This window comes from Chelon labrosus (genome assembly GCF_963514085.1).
Source record: "Chelon labrosus genome assembly, chromosome: 20".
In the NCBI taxonomy this organism is placed as follows: Eukaryota; Metazoa; Chordata; class Actinopteri; order Mugiliformes; family Mugilidae; genus Chelon; species Chelon labrosus.
The window spans coordinates 16,676,577-16,695,008 of NC_140353.1; the positions used below are offsets into that span (position 1 = coordinate 16,676,577).

General features: G+C 40.4%; 1 protein-coding gene across 1 annotated transcript in view; it reads right to left on the minus strand.

The window, feature by feature from the left end:
• Positions 1–2,094: 2,094 nt before the first annotated feature.
• The window catches only part of LOC311505532 (connector enhancer of kinase suppressor of ras 3-like), a 45,814-nt gene continuing 29,476 nt past the window's right edge, over positions 2,095–18,432 (minus strand). Inside the window, exons 13-25 of the mRNA XM_084569150.1 lie at positions 17,510–17,760; positions 15,309–15,346; positions 13,793–13,835; positions 9,121–9,174; positions 8,645–8,684; positions 7,974–8,143; positions 5,889–5,962; positions 5,540–5,611; positions 5,392–5,453; positions 4,935–5,059; positions 4,433–4,751; positions 3,822–4,003; positions 2,095–3,658 (exon numbers count right to left, since the gene is read on the minus strand). Of these exons, the coding sequence (XP_084425276.1) occupies positions 3,458–3,658; positions 3,822–4,003; positions 4,433–4,751; positions 4,935–5,059; positions 5,392–5,453; positions 5,540–5,611; positions 5,889–5,962; positions 7,974–8,143; positions 8,645–8,684; positions 9,121–9,174; positions 13,793–13,835; positions 15,309–15,346; positions 17,510–17,760 (1,631 nt within the window). The 3' untranslated portion in view covers positions 2,095–3,457. The remainder of the gene's footprint in view (positions 3,659–3,821; positions 4,004–4,432; positions 4,752–4,934; positions 5,060–5,391; positions 5,454–5,539; positions 5,612–5,888; positions 5,963–7,973; positions 8,144–8,644; positions 8,685–9,120; positions 9,175–13,792; positions 13,836–15,308; positions 15,347–17,509; positions 17,761–18,432) is intronic.

Consider the following 18,432-nt stretch of genomic DNA (forward strand, 5'->3'; position numbering starts at 1 on the left):
TCCAATTACTACAGTGCTTATTTATATTTTTGTATAATTCTTAGTTAGTTAATTTTATTTATATTTATACTTTTCTATTTTCTATTTCTGCTATGGCTTGAATCGGGACCAGAGAAACTTATGTGTTGAAATGACAATAAAGAATCCTTAAATCCTTGAATCCTTGAATCCTTGAATCCAAAAGAGAGGAAAAGGACGGGGACAGGGGGACCCAGCCTGCTCAGAAGGAGAGTAAAAGAATTAAGACCAAGCACTCAAAGTCTCCAACAGAAGGTGTGTAACAACTGCACACTTTGCAGGATCACTGTTTCGGTTCATCAGTATGTTCTCTATTGTAACTGCAAGTTCTAGTCAGGAGCCCATCAGAAGCGCCACATACTAAGCTGGAGGGAGTCCGAGCAAGCCAGGAGGCCCCTGTGAAACCTATGGTAAATTAATGACAATGGCTTCAGGCCATGCACACTTCACATAAATCTTCTTTGTTGGCAAAAGGGTAGCTGGAAGAACAGGGGCCCAGAATAAGTTAGAAATATTCCCAGAACCTCTGCCCTGAAAGAGACGGGAGACAAAGAATCAGAAGAAAGACAGTGAAAAAATAAAAGACAAGAAAGGCACACAAGAGCCCATCTGCCAGCTATATGAGCAGCCTCAGCAAAAACATTATGGTCACAGCCAGTATGGTGGAGAGCACTTCTGTAATGTCAATAAATTCAAAATATGTAATGTAAAATAAGTGATTGCATACATTTTCATTACATTTTAAAGTGTACTATGAAAACAAAAGAACATTTCAATCAACTCAAAGAAAAGGTTACTGAAAAGTATAAGTTATTGAATGGATGCAAAAAAGAATGAACATACCCTGGAGTTCAGTTAAATGCATCATTAAGAAATGGAAGGAACATGGCACATATAAGTTTTCTTAGAGCAGGCCATCCTCACAAAGTGTGTGACCATGTTAGGACACAAGTGGCTAAGGACACACCTTAGATATTCTTATGGAGTTAAATGCTTCAGCAACAAAGGCGCTAAAGACTAAATGCGCTAAAAAGGCGCTAAAAATGCATACAACTGTTTCACCGTCCCTTCACAAGTCAATGCTTTATGGGAGACTTGTTAAATTTAAAGTCAGTCCAAAGGCATGTTGGAGAATCCAAAGCCATTGGAAAAAGATTATTTGGTCTGATGAGCCATCGGACTACACATACTGCACATTAAACACTGCACATCACCACAAACTTTACCATCCTCACTGTGAAGCATGGTGGTGACAGCATCATGCTGTGGGGATGTGTCTCACAAGCAGGCCCTGGAAGGCTTGAAAAAGTAGAGATACAAACACAGTGCTGCTGCATTTCCACCAGATGTAGCCAAAAGCCCTAAGTGCATATGTGCTCTACCTTTTATACAATGCTATCTCTGTGTGACAGTCGAGACCCAATCCCAAGATGAGTTTTTGTTGTCTTCTGTGATGTTAATTGCCTGTTAATGTGCTTTAAAGGCAATAAAGTTAAAAAAAAAAAAGAAATGATCACAGTTGTGTCATGACAGAATAAATGATGCCTTTTTAAAGATTCAGCCTTAATAACGTCACTGTTCAATGGGTCATTATCTATTATGGAAAAGCTGTTGTGGACACCACAGTCATCATATTGTCTCTGTTACATTGTCTTTTCTTGTTTAGTTACAGGCCTGTCTCCAACATTTATTTTTAAATATCTTTCATGCGACAGTCGTATGCATTGTTTTTTTTCATGACATGTTCACTAATGTAACTATCGCTGACATACATTTAGTCAGTCCTGTAAGTATTAGAGACAGCAATGTAGAAAAACAAACAGACGTCTACAAACAATATTAACTATGAGGCCAGATTATTAGGTACAGTTGTGGTGCTACTAAACTGGACTGTTGTTTTCATTTATGTGGTCTACCATCATTAAAATGATCCTGTGCTGCGTTATTTTTCAGTTATGCTGTGATTAGCAAGTGGCTGATGGCAGGGGTAACACAACCACGTGGCCACGGTAGCCAGCCTAAGAAAAAGTCAATGACCAGGTTAATACTTGTATCATTTCTTACTTCTTACTTATTGGAGAGTTTGAGGTTTACACATGGTATACTGTACCACAGTAAGTCCCAACGCTGGTGTAAATCATACAAAGGCACCGTCCTATATCTGCCAGCAGGTGTCAGTATATACACACGTTTAACATTTTCTCCTGCTCTTGCATTGAACCTTGCCCTAATAAACTGGTAAAATTAAAACCAATAAAATGTAAAGAAAAATGCAGATGTGGGAAATGTTCACTTTAGTGACAGTAGTTTATTTCCCTGTATACAAACAATAACAATAACTTTCATATCAGAACGGAGAAACAAAAAGAATTAACATCACAAATCCATGTACAAATATTTACACCGAGTTAATATTTAACAAAATAGATGAAACTTGACAAAAAAAAGCATCCTTCTGTGTTGTACACATAATGCCAGACGTCATTATCCATTTATCTGTAATTAATACAGTGTCTGCTTGGTCTACTGGACTTGTCTGTATGGTCCTGGGGAGTTTTCCTGAGAATGATCCATGCATTCTGCATTTAAATGCAAATGAACACTGCAACATCCCGCCTCAAGTTCAATGTGCCATATATACAGCTGATATCAGTTAGTAAGAAGAGTCTTTATCACATGTAGAGAAAAGTATAAATTAAACTGTGTCATACTGTCATGGTTTGTAGTCAAAGGTTTTTTACAATTAGGTTAGTATTCTTCAGTCTTTTAAAGAGTCTGTTTTGGTTTAGAAGAACAGACAATTAGTCTTCTCTACTAAAAATTGGGCTAGCACATATCTTGGCTTTAAATTGCATACAGCAACAATTATTTGACACTTCTCTCATGATTTGTTAGCAACATTTAATCTGTTGTAGGCCCAAGTGTTCAGTCTAGAAAAGTTTTCCTAATAAGATCATCATTATTTCTACGGCCAACAACGCAAGCAGATCACCCACAACAGTTGCAGTAAAACATGTGTAACAGGCAGCGACGGTGCATGGCACCAATAATTGACTGTAAACCATTTAAAAACTGTAAAAAAAATAAATTGTTCCCTACAGATGATGATGAAACAACCGTTAAAAACAAGTGTTTCCAATAGAACAATGGATCCATTATTTCAACGTACTCCATCATTCCAAATATTAAAACAGTTTATGAACAAGTTCACAGAGTTACAACATCAAAATAATCAGCTGTAAAATTTGCTAATCCTACAAATTAAACAGTAAAGTAATACTAAGACACATTTCACATTTCAATGTGAGCTGTTTATCGTTTAACATCTCCCTCTCCACTTAAAAACTCTTCATTGATCCCAGCAGAGTGTCTGAATCCAAAGTACGCGACTGTGATGTCCTCCGAGTTCAAACGCAGTAAAAAGAGTCATAAGGAGTCTTCATAGACTTGTCTCCACCACGGGGGCAGCAGTGACTGATGCTGCAGCCTTTGTGGCCTCTGACGCCACCTGCTGGTCCGATTTGACACAGATCTCCTGAACCAAGGGCGCGTTGGCCTCCTTCCACTTTTTGAACTTGTCTGAGGTAAGCTCTGGGTCCGACAGCACCTGATCTATGGTCTGCAAGTCTGCCTCTTTAGACTGTGCCAGAAGAAGAAAGACAGCAAAAAGGAAAATTCAGTAACGTCATAATTCTCTGCATTCAACTACATTCTGTTTCTATTCATACATTTTTTTTAAATTCATGTACAGTTAAAGTGCAACAGAGTATCAGATGTTTAAAGTAGGCAGACAGATCGTGTACCTTTAATGTGCTGTTGAGTGTCCTGATATGGTGCAGTTTATCATTGACAGTTTGATTTTTACAGCGTTTTATGAACGAGGCTCTGAATTCCCTTTTGGTGGATGGTTTACGATCTCCTAGTGGCGACAGGCTGGCCTCTTTAAGATGAATATACAGCTTCTCCATCTCGTCTGAGCTCTTCCCTGCATCAAAATAAGAATACAAACTGTATCGCCAGCTTACACAACACAAAGGTTACACTGAGGAACTTCCTGCTCTCAGGGGATGAAAAACTGAAAAATGAAAGTAAATTTCCCTTATGGGGAATCATTAAAGATAAAATTTATCTTCCACCTTATATGTAAATAAATAAAGTGAGACACGGCTCAGTAATAGAGTGTTAAAAATACATTATAAAATTAGAAATAAAAAAAAAAAACCCAGAACTTCCTTTGACAACTAATTCAACTCAAAGTTGTGAGAAACAGGAAATGTTTTCTGGTAACATGTTTCCTAGTAACATGTTTCTTGACATTTGGAAATTATACACCACTGATGAGAGAGTTGACGAAAAAAAAAATTCCAGTGGTTTAATGTGAAAACAAAAAACAAACAAAAAACCTAAGATTCACCTTCTTCTTGAGCAGGTAAAACATCCCTGTGTTCTTCCCCCTCCGCTGCAGAGCTTTCCTCAATCGACACCGTTTCTGAGGGAACCGAGCTCTCCGACACCATCTCCTCTGGAGGTTGATGCGAGTGGACCTGGACTGAGCACACTACTGCTGTTTCCCCAGCGGCGTGAGGAGCTTGGGAAACCAGGTCCATCCAGGACTGGCGTTGCTTGGTGAGGGAGGAGGCGGAGCTCTGCGATGTCATCGTGCTGACAGGCGAGGAGAGTGAACCGTTGGCTTCGCTGGGTACTGCTGAGGAGTAAGGTGGAGGTAGGGTACCCTGAAAGCCAAATATACCACAGTTAGATAAATCATTTCCCATTAATAATTATTATTATTGGGTTTGACAATAAAACAGTGGCTCAGGATTGTAAACACAATGCCATTATTAATCAGGAAATGAGAAGGAATGAAGCAGTAATGGGGAGTTAGGATAGTATGTGTATCCTGAAACATTACTGACCTGATGTGTACTACCAGGTGGACCGGACGCATCCACAGAGTCCCGCAGGGTCTGTTCAGAGTATGGAGGTGGGGGGATCTCAGTTGTTTCAGCTTCTTCATGGTCACTAGCTTCACTGTAACACTCTGAACACCCACAGTTGTGAGGGGACACACACACACACACAAAAAATCAGAATTTTTAACATGGCAGATGCAGTACAGAAATACTTCTTTTTATTAAAGCTCTATCATAACCTAAAAGGTCAGTGGCTTTATTGACTGTAAACACTCTGTAAGTTCATTCAGAGCTCTCAGGTAAAAAAAAATATCCTGGAAAAAATGTTCAAAGCCTATTTCAAAACCAGGCGACTGACATCAGAAATGGAATTTACTTCTTTAAGTATTGTACATATTGAAAACACAGGGTTTCACTTAAAAGCAATGACACGTCACAGAAGTCTCTGACGGGTACTCACCGGCTGCATTTCGTTCTGCCGGCTCATACTGAATGGAGGCCAGTCCAAGTTTGTTCAACCACCTGAGAAAAGAGGGAATGATTCCACTTAGTCACACTTTCGGTAAAACAAGACAACACGTCTAACGTTGTACTCTTACGTGACTTACACATTCATGTCGTCATGGCTCTCAGCAGCAAAATAAAACATCATGACTTGTGGGTGACAGGCTTTGAATGCACTGAGGAAAAGCAGACAGAGCAGTTAACACAGGATCTGCACATAATCAAAGTGTTTGCACACTGTTTCAACAAAGTGAAGACTGCTTACTGGAATAAATTAAAAGTGTGAGTAAAACTCTATTACACTGATAGCATTGATGTCATTTCATGATACCTATCCTTCTGTGCGATAACACTTGATATGTCATTCAGCCCTTAATATAGTTCCTTTTTCAACCAAACCATTAGTGGTGGGTGGGTTTTAACAGCGGTATGATCAAGATATGACAGTCTTACTGTTTCTTCTTGCACTCGATGGCTCTGTCTATCATGAAGTTGGTGAGGTCAATGTAGCCCTCGGCTTTTTCGGCCTGCAACACACAGATTGAACAACAGGGATTTAAACACAGTAATGATTTCAAATCACTTCCGTACACTGACACCTGCCACTGAATTGCAAAAGGCTACTTCTTCTATTTTGTCCTGCCGTGAAACACGGCAGACCTGACTGAAGTCATCATGCCAGTAAATCAAACACGTCAGTTACGTCTGCCTGCATCAGGGCTTGACAGGCTATTAGTGACAGCGTCACATTTAGGAAGCACAGTGGCACTGTGACAATCTGCCAGGGAGACAGCTGTGGAAGTATGACTCATGTGCAGCCCCCGGTGCCTCACACCACATCTGTGACTCAACAGGTGTTAAATTTGTGTTAAAGCCTTATTAAGATTCAGCTGTGTTTGGTTTCCTGCTGTAGTTTGCAAAAACAGCTCAAGTAATGCAATGAATAGAACTGGGCTGCAAATATTTTTTGCTAAATGTTGCCAGACAAGAAGAAGAGTTTTTTCAAACCAAAAATTATTTTCAGTATTTTTTTCTGAAACTTGCAAAGGAGAAACAAAAAAAAACATTTACTCTAATAGAAATATCACACATCCCAATATTTATTAGATTTTATAAATTAACAGTCAAGATTTGACTTGTACAGATTCAGACATAACTGGTGAGTTAAGAAGTGAAATATAATTAGTTCGGGCTAAAACATATTACAGTCAGGCTTTTTGTAATTTTTGTTTAGGGTCAATGACACGTTAATGTAGTTCACGCCGCATTTAAATGGCTGGAATTTGGGGAAATCCATTAGTAGAAATGGAATATAATACAACATTGATAATAATGTTTTCATGACTCTCTAATAAAAACTGTTGTGTTTGTTGTTTTGAAATGCTAGCATCCTCCTGCTATAAATATTCACTGTACCACCACATCTGCAGCAGAAGATGTCCACACACGTCAGAGCTCAGCTAACGGTTGGCTACCAAAATGGAGGAATCGGATGAAAGCACATTGCTAGAACTGATGGAAGGCAAATTGTATTTTTTTTTAAAAACCTGCATCGAAGTCTTGATAAAAGTGGGGTTTTGTGAAAATTGCATACCACCGAAGCACTTCAACCGCACAGAAACCGCCAGAGCTGTTAGCGCTAGCAGTCCCGGTCCGAGTACGGACAACACGTGTCGGCAGCCCAAACATTTTTCTTATTTTTATTTGTTTTTACCATTTAAAATCAATACCGCTCTGAAAAAGTACTTAAAATAGCACTTTAACTTTAGGTCTGTTTGGTTTTGGCCAGGGATATTTTCTTTCTTTTTCTACTGTTTTGAATTGAAATGTAATTAAAAGCATTGTTCCAGACATTGAAAGAGCTTGAGTTTACAATATTCATGTCTGTGTCCATTATTTCATTCAGTCGTCCACTAAAATACATAAAAAAAAAGAAAAAAGTAGCTTTTTGGGGCAAATTTTTTTTTGCGATTAAAATGTGATTAATCGATATTAATTAATTACAAAGCCTCTAATTAATTAGATTAAATTTTTTAATCGAGTCCCACCCCTAAAAATAATAAAATTTTGGAAAATGTCATATGATTCGCTATCATATAGCTTGTACATACTATATCTATGTAACTTATGTGAAGAAAATATACAATCAAAGGACAGATACTTGGTAAAAATATTACTAATAGCCAGTAAAAAAGTTATTACGATGAATTGGGGAAAGGAGGACCCACCTACGCAGGATCAGTGGACACAGATTGTAGGAGATATCTACACAATGGAAAAGGTGACACACTGCCTAAGACTAGAGGAAGCTCAACTCAGAGAAAAATGGATGAAATGGACAATATTCAAGAACGAAAAGCGACAAAGACCACAGGATCACCGACAGATTGCCGAGACTGTAACTCCCTCGTGCTTGTATTTGTTCTGGTACCAAAAAAAAAAAAACAGGGTTTGTGTGGACTCATCTGAATAGCACCAAGCTAGGACATGAGCACGTCTACATCATTAGGTCTAGTGATAAAAGGGTGTTTTACTCACCAACTGGTTGGTGTACCAGTAGAGAGACGTCTTCTTCAGCACAAACCAGTACTTCTTCCATTTGATACCCAAGAAGCCTGTGCTCTCTTTCTTCCTGTACAGCCAGCCTTGGTGGTCTGGCTGACCCAGCTCTTTGACTGAGATCCGTCTTCTGCTCATTGTACCATTGCCTGTGCACATGAAACACACATAAATACAAAGTCCTCCTCACCTCAGTCCACAGAGAAACAAAGCCACAGTTAAGCGCAAGCACAGCATTAGAGGAAGCAAAGGGTTGCAGAGTGTAACGACCCAACACAAACAACCAAAACCTTTCCATTCAAGGCAAAATAGGCCACTGCGTTTGGTCAATAACAAAATGCACTCTATAAATAGCACTGAACAAACCCACACAACATTCAGAGGCAGTCAATTCAAAAGTGCTGTGACACGTGCAGCCTACCTGTTACAATTTGAAACAGTTAGCAATAACAACTCAAAAATTAAAGTTAGCTTGTTAGAAGAACACAAGACGCTGGTGAAGACGAAGAGAAAGTGAAGAGAAAGTAAGTAAGCGTTGTCTGAAATCCCTCTGTACACACTAATTGCCCTGCCACTTCACACCCGCCCACTGGTGGTCCAAATTACAGTTGCAGGCACACAAAAAGTCAAAGTGATGAGAGTGGGCTTACCTCCTCGACTCTTCTTCTTGGATTTGTGTCGGAGGGAGACCTTTGGAGGAACGGGGACAAAGGGAGGTCAGAGAGTCAGAGGCAGGAGACGAGAGGGGCAAATCGGCAGCCTCAGAAGAAGAAGCTGCCTGAAACATCCTGTTTCTCACATCAAGTGTCACATGCATTTTCTCTCTGCTGTTCTCTGTACACACAGTACTACACCCCCTAACATCCTCATCTATGACTTGATGTTCTAGCTTGTTTCTATTTGATCACCTTTCAAATTAAACTAAAAAGAGAGAAAAACAAACCTTGGTCTCTTATCCACCCAGCAACACATAAACTACTAACTCTAAAACTACTTTGCTTGGTCATCATAAAATAGGAGAAGTAGATGTGTCTCCACCTCTGTTAAATGGTGAACAGCGTTTCTATATCATTAGTGGCAAGGACAAGTTAATGTCACTAAAAAAAAACAAAGAGGAAACACTCACAGGGTTATAATCATCGGCGGCCATAGAAGGAGTCACAGATATGGGGAAGGCAGCCTGTTGAAAGAAACCAGAAGAAACACCTTATCCACAGATGTGTAGGTTGAAAGTATTACAGCCCACAGATAAATGGGTAGAAAAAGGCAAATTTTTTTTCCCCCATCGTGACAAAAGGAAGTGGCGTCATGGTTCCACAGCAGACACTGTTTCACAATTTGCTTTTTGGTTTTGTAGAGTTAAAGAAACACATCAATGTTAAGAAAAAGCAGTTGAGAGTTGAAAAAGCAGAAGTTGAGTCAAAGTAAAAAAAAAAACACAGAAAAAGTTAACGATAGTGAAAAGCACTGACTCACACTTCACAGAATCAGTCAGCAGTTTCATTAACCTATAACACGTACAGCAAGTACCAAGAGGTGTCTGAATAAACTTGATTAATCTTCTGCAGTACTACAACCCAAAATGTTCTCTTTACAACAGTAACAAAAAAACTTTGTAACCTTTCACTGTGCAATTTAACATCGTAAATGAACAATGAAATTGAGAAATCCAAGTTGCCATTATTGACCAACTTCCTCTGCAGTCCTGAGTTCCCTATTTGCAAAGGCGACAAAATGACCAGAGAGAAAAAGTCTTTTTTTGATTAACTACACTACTGGGGACGAGTTTACAGATATTCTTCACACAACTTCACACTTCTCTGTAGAGCTGAAAAATCACTCCCATGGTCTAGTTTTTTTCTAACCTTAACATTTTGCCCCATGCAAGAAAAACCAGCCTCAGGAAATGTGAACCAGGTGGCGGGTCGCACAAAGTGCCCGGGGTGTTGTTGCAGTTGTTTCATTCAATCACTCACCACAGAGTCATCTACATACGCCCTCAATGAGAAGAGGAAATAAGAGAGCCTCATAACTTTTTTTTTTTTTTTTTTTTTTTTACACAGACTTTAAAGAAGCAAGTAGTCAAGCGTTAATATCCTCTGAGTAATTGCAAAGCACTGACAGAAGGTCTTATCTACACTGCTTTGTATCAGTCATCATATATATAAATATGTGTGCATGCGTGTTACTGTCTTGCACAACATCTGTGCATCATATCTTGTTTTCCGGGTGCTCTGAGTATGCTGGCTGGCTGTGGCAGCTAGATGATGATCACCACAAAAACCACAGCACTACATTGGCTGACAGTGCTAGTGTTTAGTAACCAACTTCCTGTTGAATTCAGTATGACTTGTGACATGATCCACATCTGTATACAATATTTCCCCGTATTCCTTGACTGGTGCGAGCAGTGGGCCAACATCAGCTATCTACATGTTTGGCTTTAAATCTAAGATATAATAGATATGAGATATAATAAGAGGAGCACTTCAAAATTAGGAGATACTGAAGCAAAACAGTTTAGTTATGCAAAAGAAGTTAAAATAAATAAATAAAAATAAGTACTGAACCTCCAAACAGAACAAAAACTGTGACAAATAGAAATAGTTCTTTAGTGAAAAATAAAAAATATTAATATTAAAAAAGGTGTGTTTGCGGCCAAAATCTAAATTTATTTTAAGCTCTTTTCAGTAATACACATTTTTCAAATTTTAAATTACGTAAATGTTCAAGATTTTTCAGTAAAACACAAATAATACAGAAAGTAGAAGCGGTTATACTCCAGCTAGCAACGTTAGCACCTAGCTTCATGTGTGGCTGTTGACTAGTAGCTTTAGCTTTAGCTAGCAGGGACAATGTCAACAGAAGTAGCCCAATTAAATAGTTTGAGACATTTTTTAAAAAACAAAAAAACACACACACACACACACACACACACACTGTACCTGCCACCACAACCTCAGCGAAAGTAGTTTGCCCCGTAAGCTCCGCTCAAAGTCTGACCAAACCTTGGCGAGCATGTCAAGGGCCCAGACACAAAGATAAACTCAAAGTAGAAGAAAGGAGGCTCGGCTGGTTTCAGGTGAATTCAGGTTCCCTTTGGGTGTTACCCTCCACACTTCAAAGAGGGGGAGCTGCCTCACCCCAAACCTTAAAGCAACACGAATTACACGTGTTTTCGTTCGTTTAATACATCTATAAGCTATGAGCTGATTTTCGTTTTTGCATATTTTAAATATTACACTCAGGCAAAATTAAAAGTTTCCCCCCAAAAAGCACTCGCTGTTACCACATCTGACCACTGGGTGTCGCCAAGTCCCCGCTATGTAACAGCCAAATAAGCAACAAAGACTAAACACTCAAAGGACACATTCTCTGTAACTGAACCACAACTTAATACTATTTATTTTAGCTACCGTCATTAAATTAAATAAATCACATGTAGACTGGACTGACCTACTCAACTCAGAAGACTTGTTTGGGTAATTGAAATCATCTGTTATGATTTGCAAGAACATTTCAAATACCAGTCAAATTCCTTAAAGTGTCCTTCAGAGCGCACCTACTGAATAAGTTTCACATATCAGTAATGTGTTAGGGTCATGACTAGAGCTAGATGAGTGCTAAAAAAAAAAAAAAAAAAAAATTTCTCACTTTTATCGCTTTAAGAGAAGTGGAGAAAACCACCAATAGTCCGCCTCCCAGGAGAATGAGGAAAAACAAGTGTTTCATGTTACAGAGTCCACTCTTTGCTCGGGGAAGCTGTGGCCTGGCCATCAACACCCCTCGCTCTCTCAGTGGGGAGCGGGTTTTGCAGCCACAACATCACTGCTCGGGCTGTATCTGTGCAGAGGCTTGGATGTTCTGGCCTGTGTCTGTCTGCGCAGGGGTGGCGGCAAACCAGCAGACACATTCCTGCGTTATTATAGTCTCTAATTCATTTCTACTGAAATAGACAGGGGCCTCTTCTCTCTTTCCACTTGCTATTGTACCGCAGTGATCGCTCTTAAGTGACTATAGAGAGACCCCCTCCCTTTATATCTCTCACATTCTCACACTGTAGCTTCCTCTTTGTCCCCCTTCCCATTTGTCACCCCCTTTCATTCTCATCCATATCAAGTAACTTGCTTGAGTTACCCCCACAAATCCTTTAACATTTCAATTAAACGTGTTGAAGTGAATGGAATATTTCAGCACAATTCACATTCTTGTCATTTCTGTGATGAAGGAAACGCCGCGGCATGCCAGTTCGGGGGTGATTTAAAGAGGCTTTTAGCCAAAACTGTGTTTTGGTGGAAGTGAGGTAATCTTGCCTGCGACTCAAGTCAAAGGCCTCCAGGATTCACGGGAATGCCGATTGGTCACACCATTGTAGCACTCAATCTCCCATCACGATCCATGCTGAGAATTGTCATGGCACTTAGTTAACGGCCCCCACTGTCCCACCCAGAAACCGAGAGTACAGAGTAGCTATTATTCGGCTGGGGAATCTCACACAGTGTAAAGGGGGGGGGGAAGGGTGCAGGGCTGGAAATGATATCAGATTCTAGCTTGCTCAGTTTGGTGGTGCTTGACGGCCCTCGCCTGCTGCTGGTGGTTACTGCCCAGTTGACCTGGAAATGATCGCGACCTCGGTTTAGATCTTGTTCAATGAAGCTGTAAATGCAGGTTTAAAAGACAATAAATCTGGATTTTGGTTAAGATGAATTTGTTTTCTTCTGTGCAGTAGCCATACCTGAATATACACACTGACAGTATCGTATATACTCTATTGTATATAAATGGCTGACAGTAAGGTCAAGGTTTCCTTGGTTGGTGCAACAGTGAGGTCGCAATTGGACCATAAATCTGTCCAAATGTGACTTGCTCACTTGCCATAACGGACTATGTGCCTAATCCATCTGACCCCTGAGGACGTATATAAGTGGCATGTGCCACAGAGGGGCTGACAGTAACCCATGGTGGTAATGCAGCATATGGTTTCTGTGTGTGCAGAGAGACAACAAAGCAATCCTCAGTTTATACTAATGGTCGTTTCATACATCTCCCAAAGCTAGTTGGGACACGATCACTTTTCTACTGAAAAACAAAGCCATGTTTGCGGCCGTGTAAGGAAGTGCTAAATGCTAACATGCTGCTGTTGTAGTATGTATCGGCACCATTTTTGGTTCGCATTTTAGCATGCTAACATTTGCAGATTAGTGATCAGCAAAGTAAAGCTAAGGCTAACAATATCATGATAAATAATATATAAAAAAGAAAAAGTGTTGACCTGCTGATAGTGCAAGATTTAAATTTACAATTTACCCTGCTGGGGATTTTTAGGGATTTAAATGTAAGAATTCAGGGGAACTTTTGTAAAAAGTTCCATGGCAATCCATTTCATTTAAAATATAAGATGTCATCCTCATAGTGGAAAAACCCCGGGATCACCAAAGTCATTAAGACGAGTCCTCTGTGGACAATGACCATCTTAAGTTTGGATGAACACAAAGCGAAGGTGCTAACTGGGCAGTAAAGCTTCAGGGAAGAAGCATGGTCAGCAGGTTGAATTTCTGCATACTGTCTGGTAGTTTGTATGTGATAGAGATATCGTCTATGCTGTCTTATCTCTGTGTGAGATGTAATGAGCCTGTAATTGAGGCTCTCGGTTTCACCACCTCCCGCTGAGGCCAGCAGCATTCCTCACATCGCACTGTAGATGCAGCAAACTCAGATTTAAGGAGGTGATTTCACAGACTGGGTGACGCTTAATTATTTTTTTTTTCAGTCAGAGGCGCTGATGATTTGTTACTTACAGCTTGAGAGAAGGACCAGGATCGTATATGTGTCTGGTTATACCTGTAAGAAACGAGACAGACACATGAAAAGTCAACACAACAGTCGAAAGGCTTCAAAACACGCCACATAAATTAATCTCATGCGCCGAGTTGCCTCAGCCAACATCATCATACTTTCGCTCAGACAAAAGTGTCTTTTAAAAACTTCCAACACATACTCATTGCTTCCCAGCTTACTCATAACCAGTCATTATCTTTATCTGTGTTCCAATCTGGCTCATTTTGATTTGGCCTGAACAAAGACGGCGACCACGGAGGCCGTTTAAGGGCTGGCGTTTAGCTGGTGTGCCAGTGGTTCTGATAATACGTTTGGAAACCAGCCACAGCAGCATGGGCAGACAAGAAGCTCATTCCCACTGCTCAGAATACTCAATTTACCTCAGCTGGGCCTCACCCTGCAATTTCAGAGTATGAAATTGACTCGTTTTTTTTTTCCTGCCTTTTGATTGCTGACATTTTTTCGTTCTTCTCCTCCTGTCCCCCATACATTTTCACATCTTTGTCCCCTCTTTAAACGAGTAGCTTGATGAAGGAGATCCTGATCATCATTATTTTTGGCATGCTTGTTTACAGTACTTTTGACATATGACAGAAAGACATTACATTTTATGCTTTGTCGTGAGGAAAGAAACAGGTTTGTTTCCACAGATTGATAAACCAAAATGAATACGACATTTAATTACATCCACTGTCAATCAAATACCATTTTCTTCACCGGTGTCACTCGTTCATGAACACCACCGGCGATGAGTCATCTGCTTTACTACGGCATCTAATAGGTATGGTAAATGTGAGTGACGTGTTTTGATCAAGTGTGCAATGAAACGGATGTGACGCTCTAGTGAGAGGCTCTTGGAATAGAAATGCCGGGGAAGGTGGGGTTATTGTGCAAGGCATTTAGTCATCGACCGCCGCGTTAATGTGGGGAGTCACGCTTCCTCAGGCCCTGCATCCAAGACCAGAGCGGATAGAGTGGATTTGGAGAGAGCGCAGCAATCCTCGAATGTCGTCACGTATCGCAGTGGGGTGGGGTTATTTATAGTTGGAAGAAGAATCGGGATTTGTCACATGAGTGACATTTGTAAAGATTCCTCAGCGTGCGATGGTGTTTCGGAGGTGGATGGACACGTTGGTGAGTGGGAGATGTTGGCTTCCGGGGGTCCAGACAGACAAATGTGTTTACAAATGCATCAACCAGTTGAATAACAAGCTCTAAATCAATTCACAAGTGAGAAGTGAGGCTTGTAATGCTCAGAAAAAACATAAATCATCTGTAAAGGCTTTGAAGTGTTAATTAAACAGATGATTCTGATCATAAAAGCAGCCCCCCCCCCGCTGACTTGTTTTAAAAAGATTCCACAGCCCGCTGACTGTCACTCCCTCTTGGAAAAATAGACCCACCCTGCTCTTCTCATTTGACCTATTGGCTACTTTTTCTCGTGTGTCTGTATGCATGTGTGGGAGAGGAACTCACCGGTTGAGGAAGTCACTGCTAGAGTGCCAGTCAGATCCCTGTGATACATAAAGATTTAAGTGTTAACACGTGAGCTCTGAAGGCCTCAATCTGACTGAGACACACCAACAAACCTTCAGATTAGTTCTCCTTTTGTGATTATTTTATATAAGTAGCTGCCATCATTTGTGTGGTTGTACCTTAAATTTAGCAGTAAAAAAGTGAATTATCTTTCCTTGCAGGGAATTAAATTATACATGCATTTAATAGCATGTGACATCTAGACCAAAGCATTCTTTGCATCCATATATACATATCTGTGATTGGAGAGTAAAAAAAGGGAGTATTTAAAGAAGACAGAAAGTTTATATCCGCATGCACATACTAGCAATGATTCTGCTTATCATTCCCTTGTAACCATGTGTGATGTGCAGGCATAAAATGTTAGTGGTTAGCAAACTTATGCAGTGGTTTAAACAGAGCACAGGTAGCATTTAGGCAGACCACAGGTTTTCGGAAAGTGCAAATTAGTGGGGACCGCAGGAGACTACAGCTCAGCAAGCTTGGGCAGAGCAAGGCATGGGGAAGAAGAAGTGAAGGACAGATAAGAAAAGAGCCTCCTCTGGACCAGTAAATACATGCACAGAGGAAAAAAAACACGGGCGGATTGCTGAGAGCGGTGGGTCGTTCCTGATGGCAGGTCAGATCTTCAGTTCCTTGATGAAAGCTGCCGATCCTTCTCAGGGTCTTCAAAAATCAATAGAAACGAATGGGCAGGTAATCCTAACCTGCCGTTTAAATGTTTAAAGGACAACATATGTGCAGGACAAAGATCCCCAGCTGGAAAAACCTGTTTTGACCATATGGTCCCCCAGCTGGACTTTAAAGTTCATCAAAGAGGGAAGTGGTTGCATAACCATCACCATCCGAGTTACAGAGAAAAGGTAACTCGACATAAGCTATCCCATTTCACCACATGCTTAAAAAACAGACGTAGGGTTCAACTCAAAGGCCGAAGCAGGTTTGAGAGACTGTGTGGTGACTAAAGCTGCCTTTCATTTACTAACTGTTAACGTACTGATAAAATAACTAATTTAAAGTATGTATAGACACAAACATTGCCATCCCATACATTATATTTAGCAGTCATTCCACATTCACTGGTAAAATAAAGACAATACAAAAATTCACTGAAATGAACTCCAATTTTTAATAAATCGCTATTCAAATCTTACAAAAAGGCAGATAAAGCAACAGCAGACACGTCTTCCCTGTAGTTTCTTAAATAATACTGTCATTCTGTCTGATCTGCGTGAGCTAACAGAAGGCCGCTCAACCTGCGTGTCCTAAAAGATTGGTTCAAAACACTGGCTTTAAAAGACCAGTTGTTACTGTCAACCAGCTGTACGTATAGCATAGGCCCTTTAGGTGGGTAATTGAAGAGTAAACTGAAACACAGGATACAAAAGTTCAGTGAATGGAGTGCATAGCCTCAAAACATGCACAAATATTTGCTGTCGACAAGATATAAACACCCTTCGGCCAACCAATGCAGCATAGTCAACTAAAGTGACTGGAAATCTTGTGCATAGCTTACAAGAGGCAACCATTGGCAGACGGTAATGACGGTAGCTAACGGTTCATGAAAAACAAGAAAGTTACATGAAAACAAAAGCAGTTTCGCTAACAATTGTACACACAATTTTCACTTATAAATTATTTATGCAAATAAAAACCAAAGAAGCACATCTGAAGGGATATCAGGCAAGTTTTTTTTTCAAAATGTCAGTGTCTAAAGTATTAAATAGCGGTACCAGATTTGAAATGAAACATGACATAACTTAATATGTACAGAGAATCAAGTCCATAAACAGCACACAAGGCAAAAGTTTTCTAAACCTGAACAAGCTGTATCCTCTTGAGGCTGAGGCTTGTAGTCAGAGATGAGGGTTGTGGGCAGTGTTAAAGGGTTGATGACTTAATGTGGTGAGCACTACAAAAGCAAGTTTGGTTGAGGAGTAGTAGTTGGTAGTAGTAGTAACACCAGGGAAGTATGGAGGTTTGGGGAGAGAGGAGTGTGAGAAAGCCCGAAGCTGCCAAAAAGACAGCTGGACATTAGATATCAAAGGCACTGAAGAAGGACACAAGACAGGAACAGGAAGCCCCGGACAGGAAGCACATCATCAGTGAGTCAATAGCTTAAGCCGCGTGATCCAACTGACCAGTAGTGAGCGTTCTGTCGACGTGCGCTTGGAGATGGGGGCTACGGGGGCCTTTTTCACGTCGTCCTGGTAGGGGATGGTGGCGCTGTTGTGGAGGTCCGAGTTGGAGTAGTAGCGGCTGCCCCGGATGTGGTCCACTCGGACGAGATGGCGTTCCCCTGCGGGCCTGTAGGGCGGAGACACTGAGGGGACCTCCTCGGCAATGGTGGGGATCCGCTCGTTGCTCAGGTATCTGTACAGGAGGTCTTCGCCTAGAGCAGACAGACAAGTATTAACAGTTGTTTCCAACAACGCAGTATGTTGAGCTACTAAAAACAGTAAGTTGTTTTCCATCTATTCTCTGATAACATTGAACAAGCACAGACAGACCTCAAGAGTCCTCAATCATAGACTGAAAACGGTTTTGCCAAGTGCTATTAATGTGAAATCTGCAAGACCTCTCATTAAGTTGTCATCAGGCAGCCCACAAATACTCGCAGCAACACAGGGCATTCCTTTTAGGTTGGCAAAGACAAATGTGTATAAAATGTGTAACATGATGAGAAAGCTCGTGTTTAATGATTTAACCTCGTTATGGAAGCTCAGCCAACATTTAAAGCCACTGAACCGGAACTCTAATTGACATTCTGATCTTACTGATGAATAAAAACATAGAGACAAAATGTTATATTGTAGACTCAGAGTCTGTTTATTCTCTAAGGAACTTTAGTTTCCATAGAACAACACAATGTGAACGATGCTTCAGCTGTCAAAAACTGTTTTCCTTTCAGGTGGAACACGTCACCTGGTCAAGATTAGTTAGTAGTATTAGATTAATAGACACACCCCAGTTACACATATCGCAGCAAACAATCAAATATATTTCTATTATGGCTCCTACACTCTCACCAGATTTAACAAAGTCTTTTTTAATCAGCTTTTTA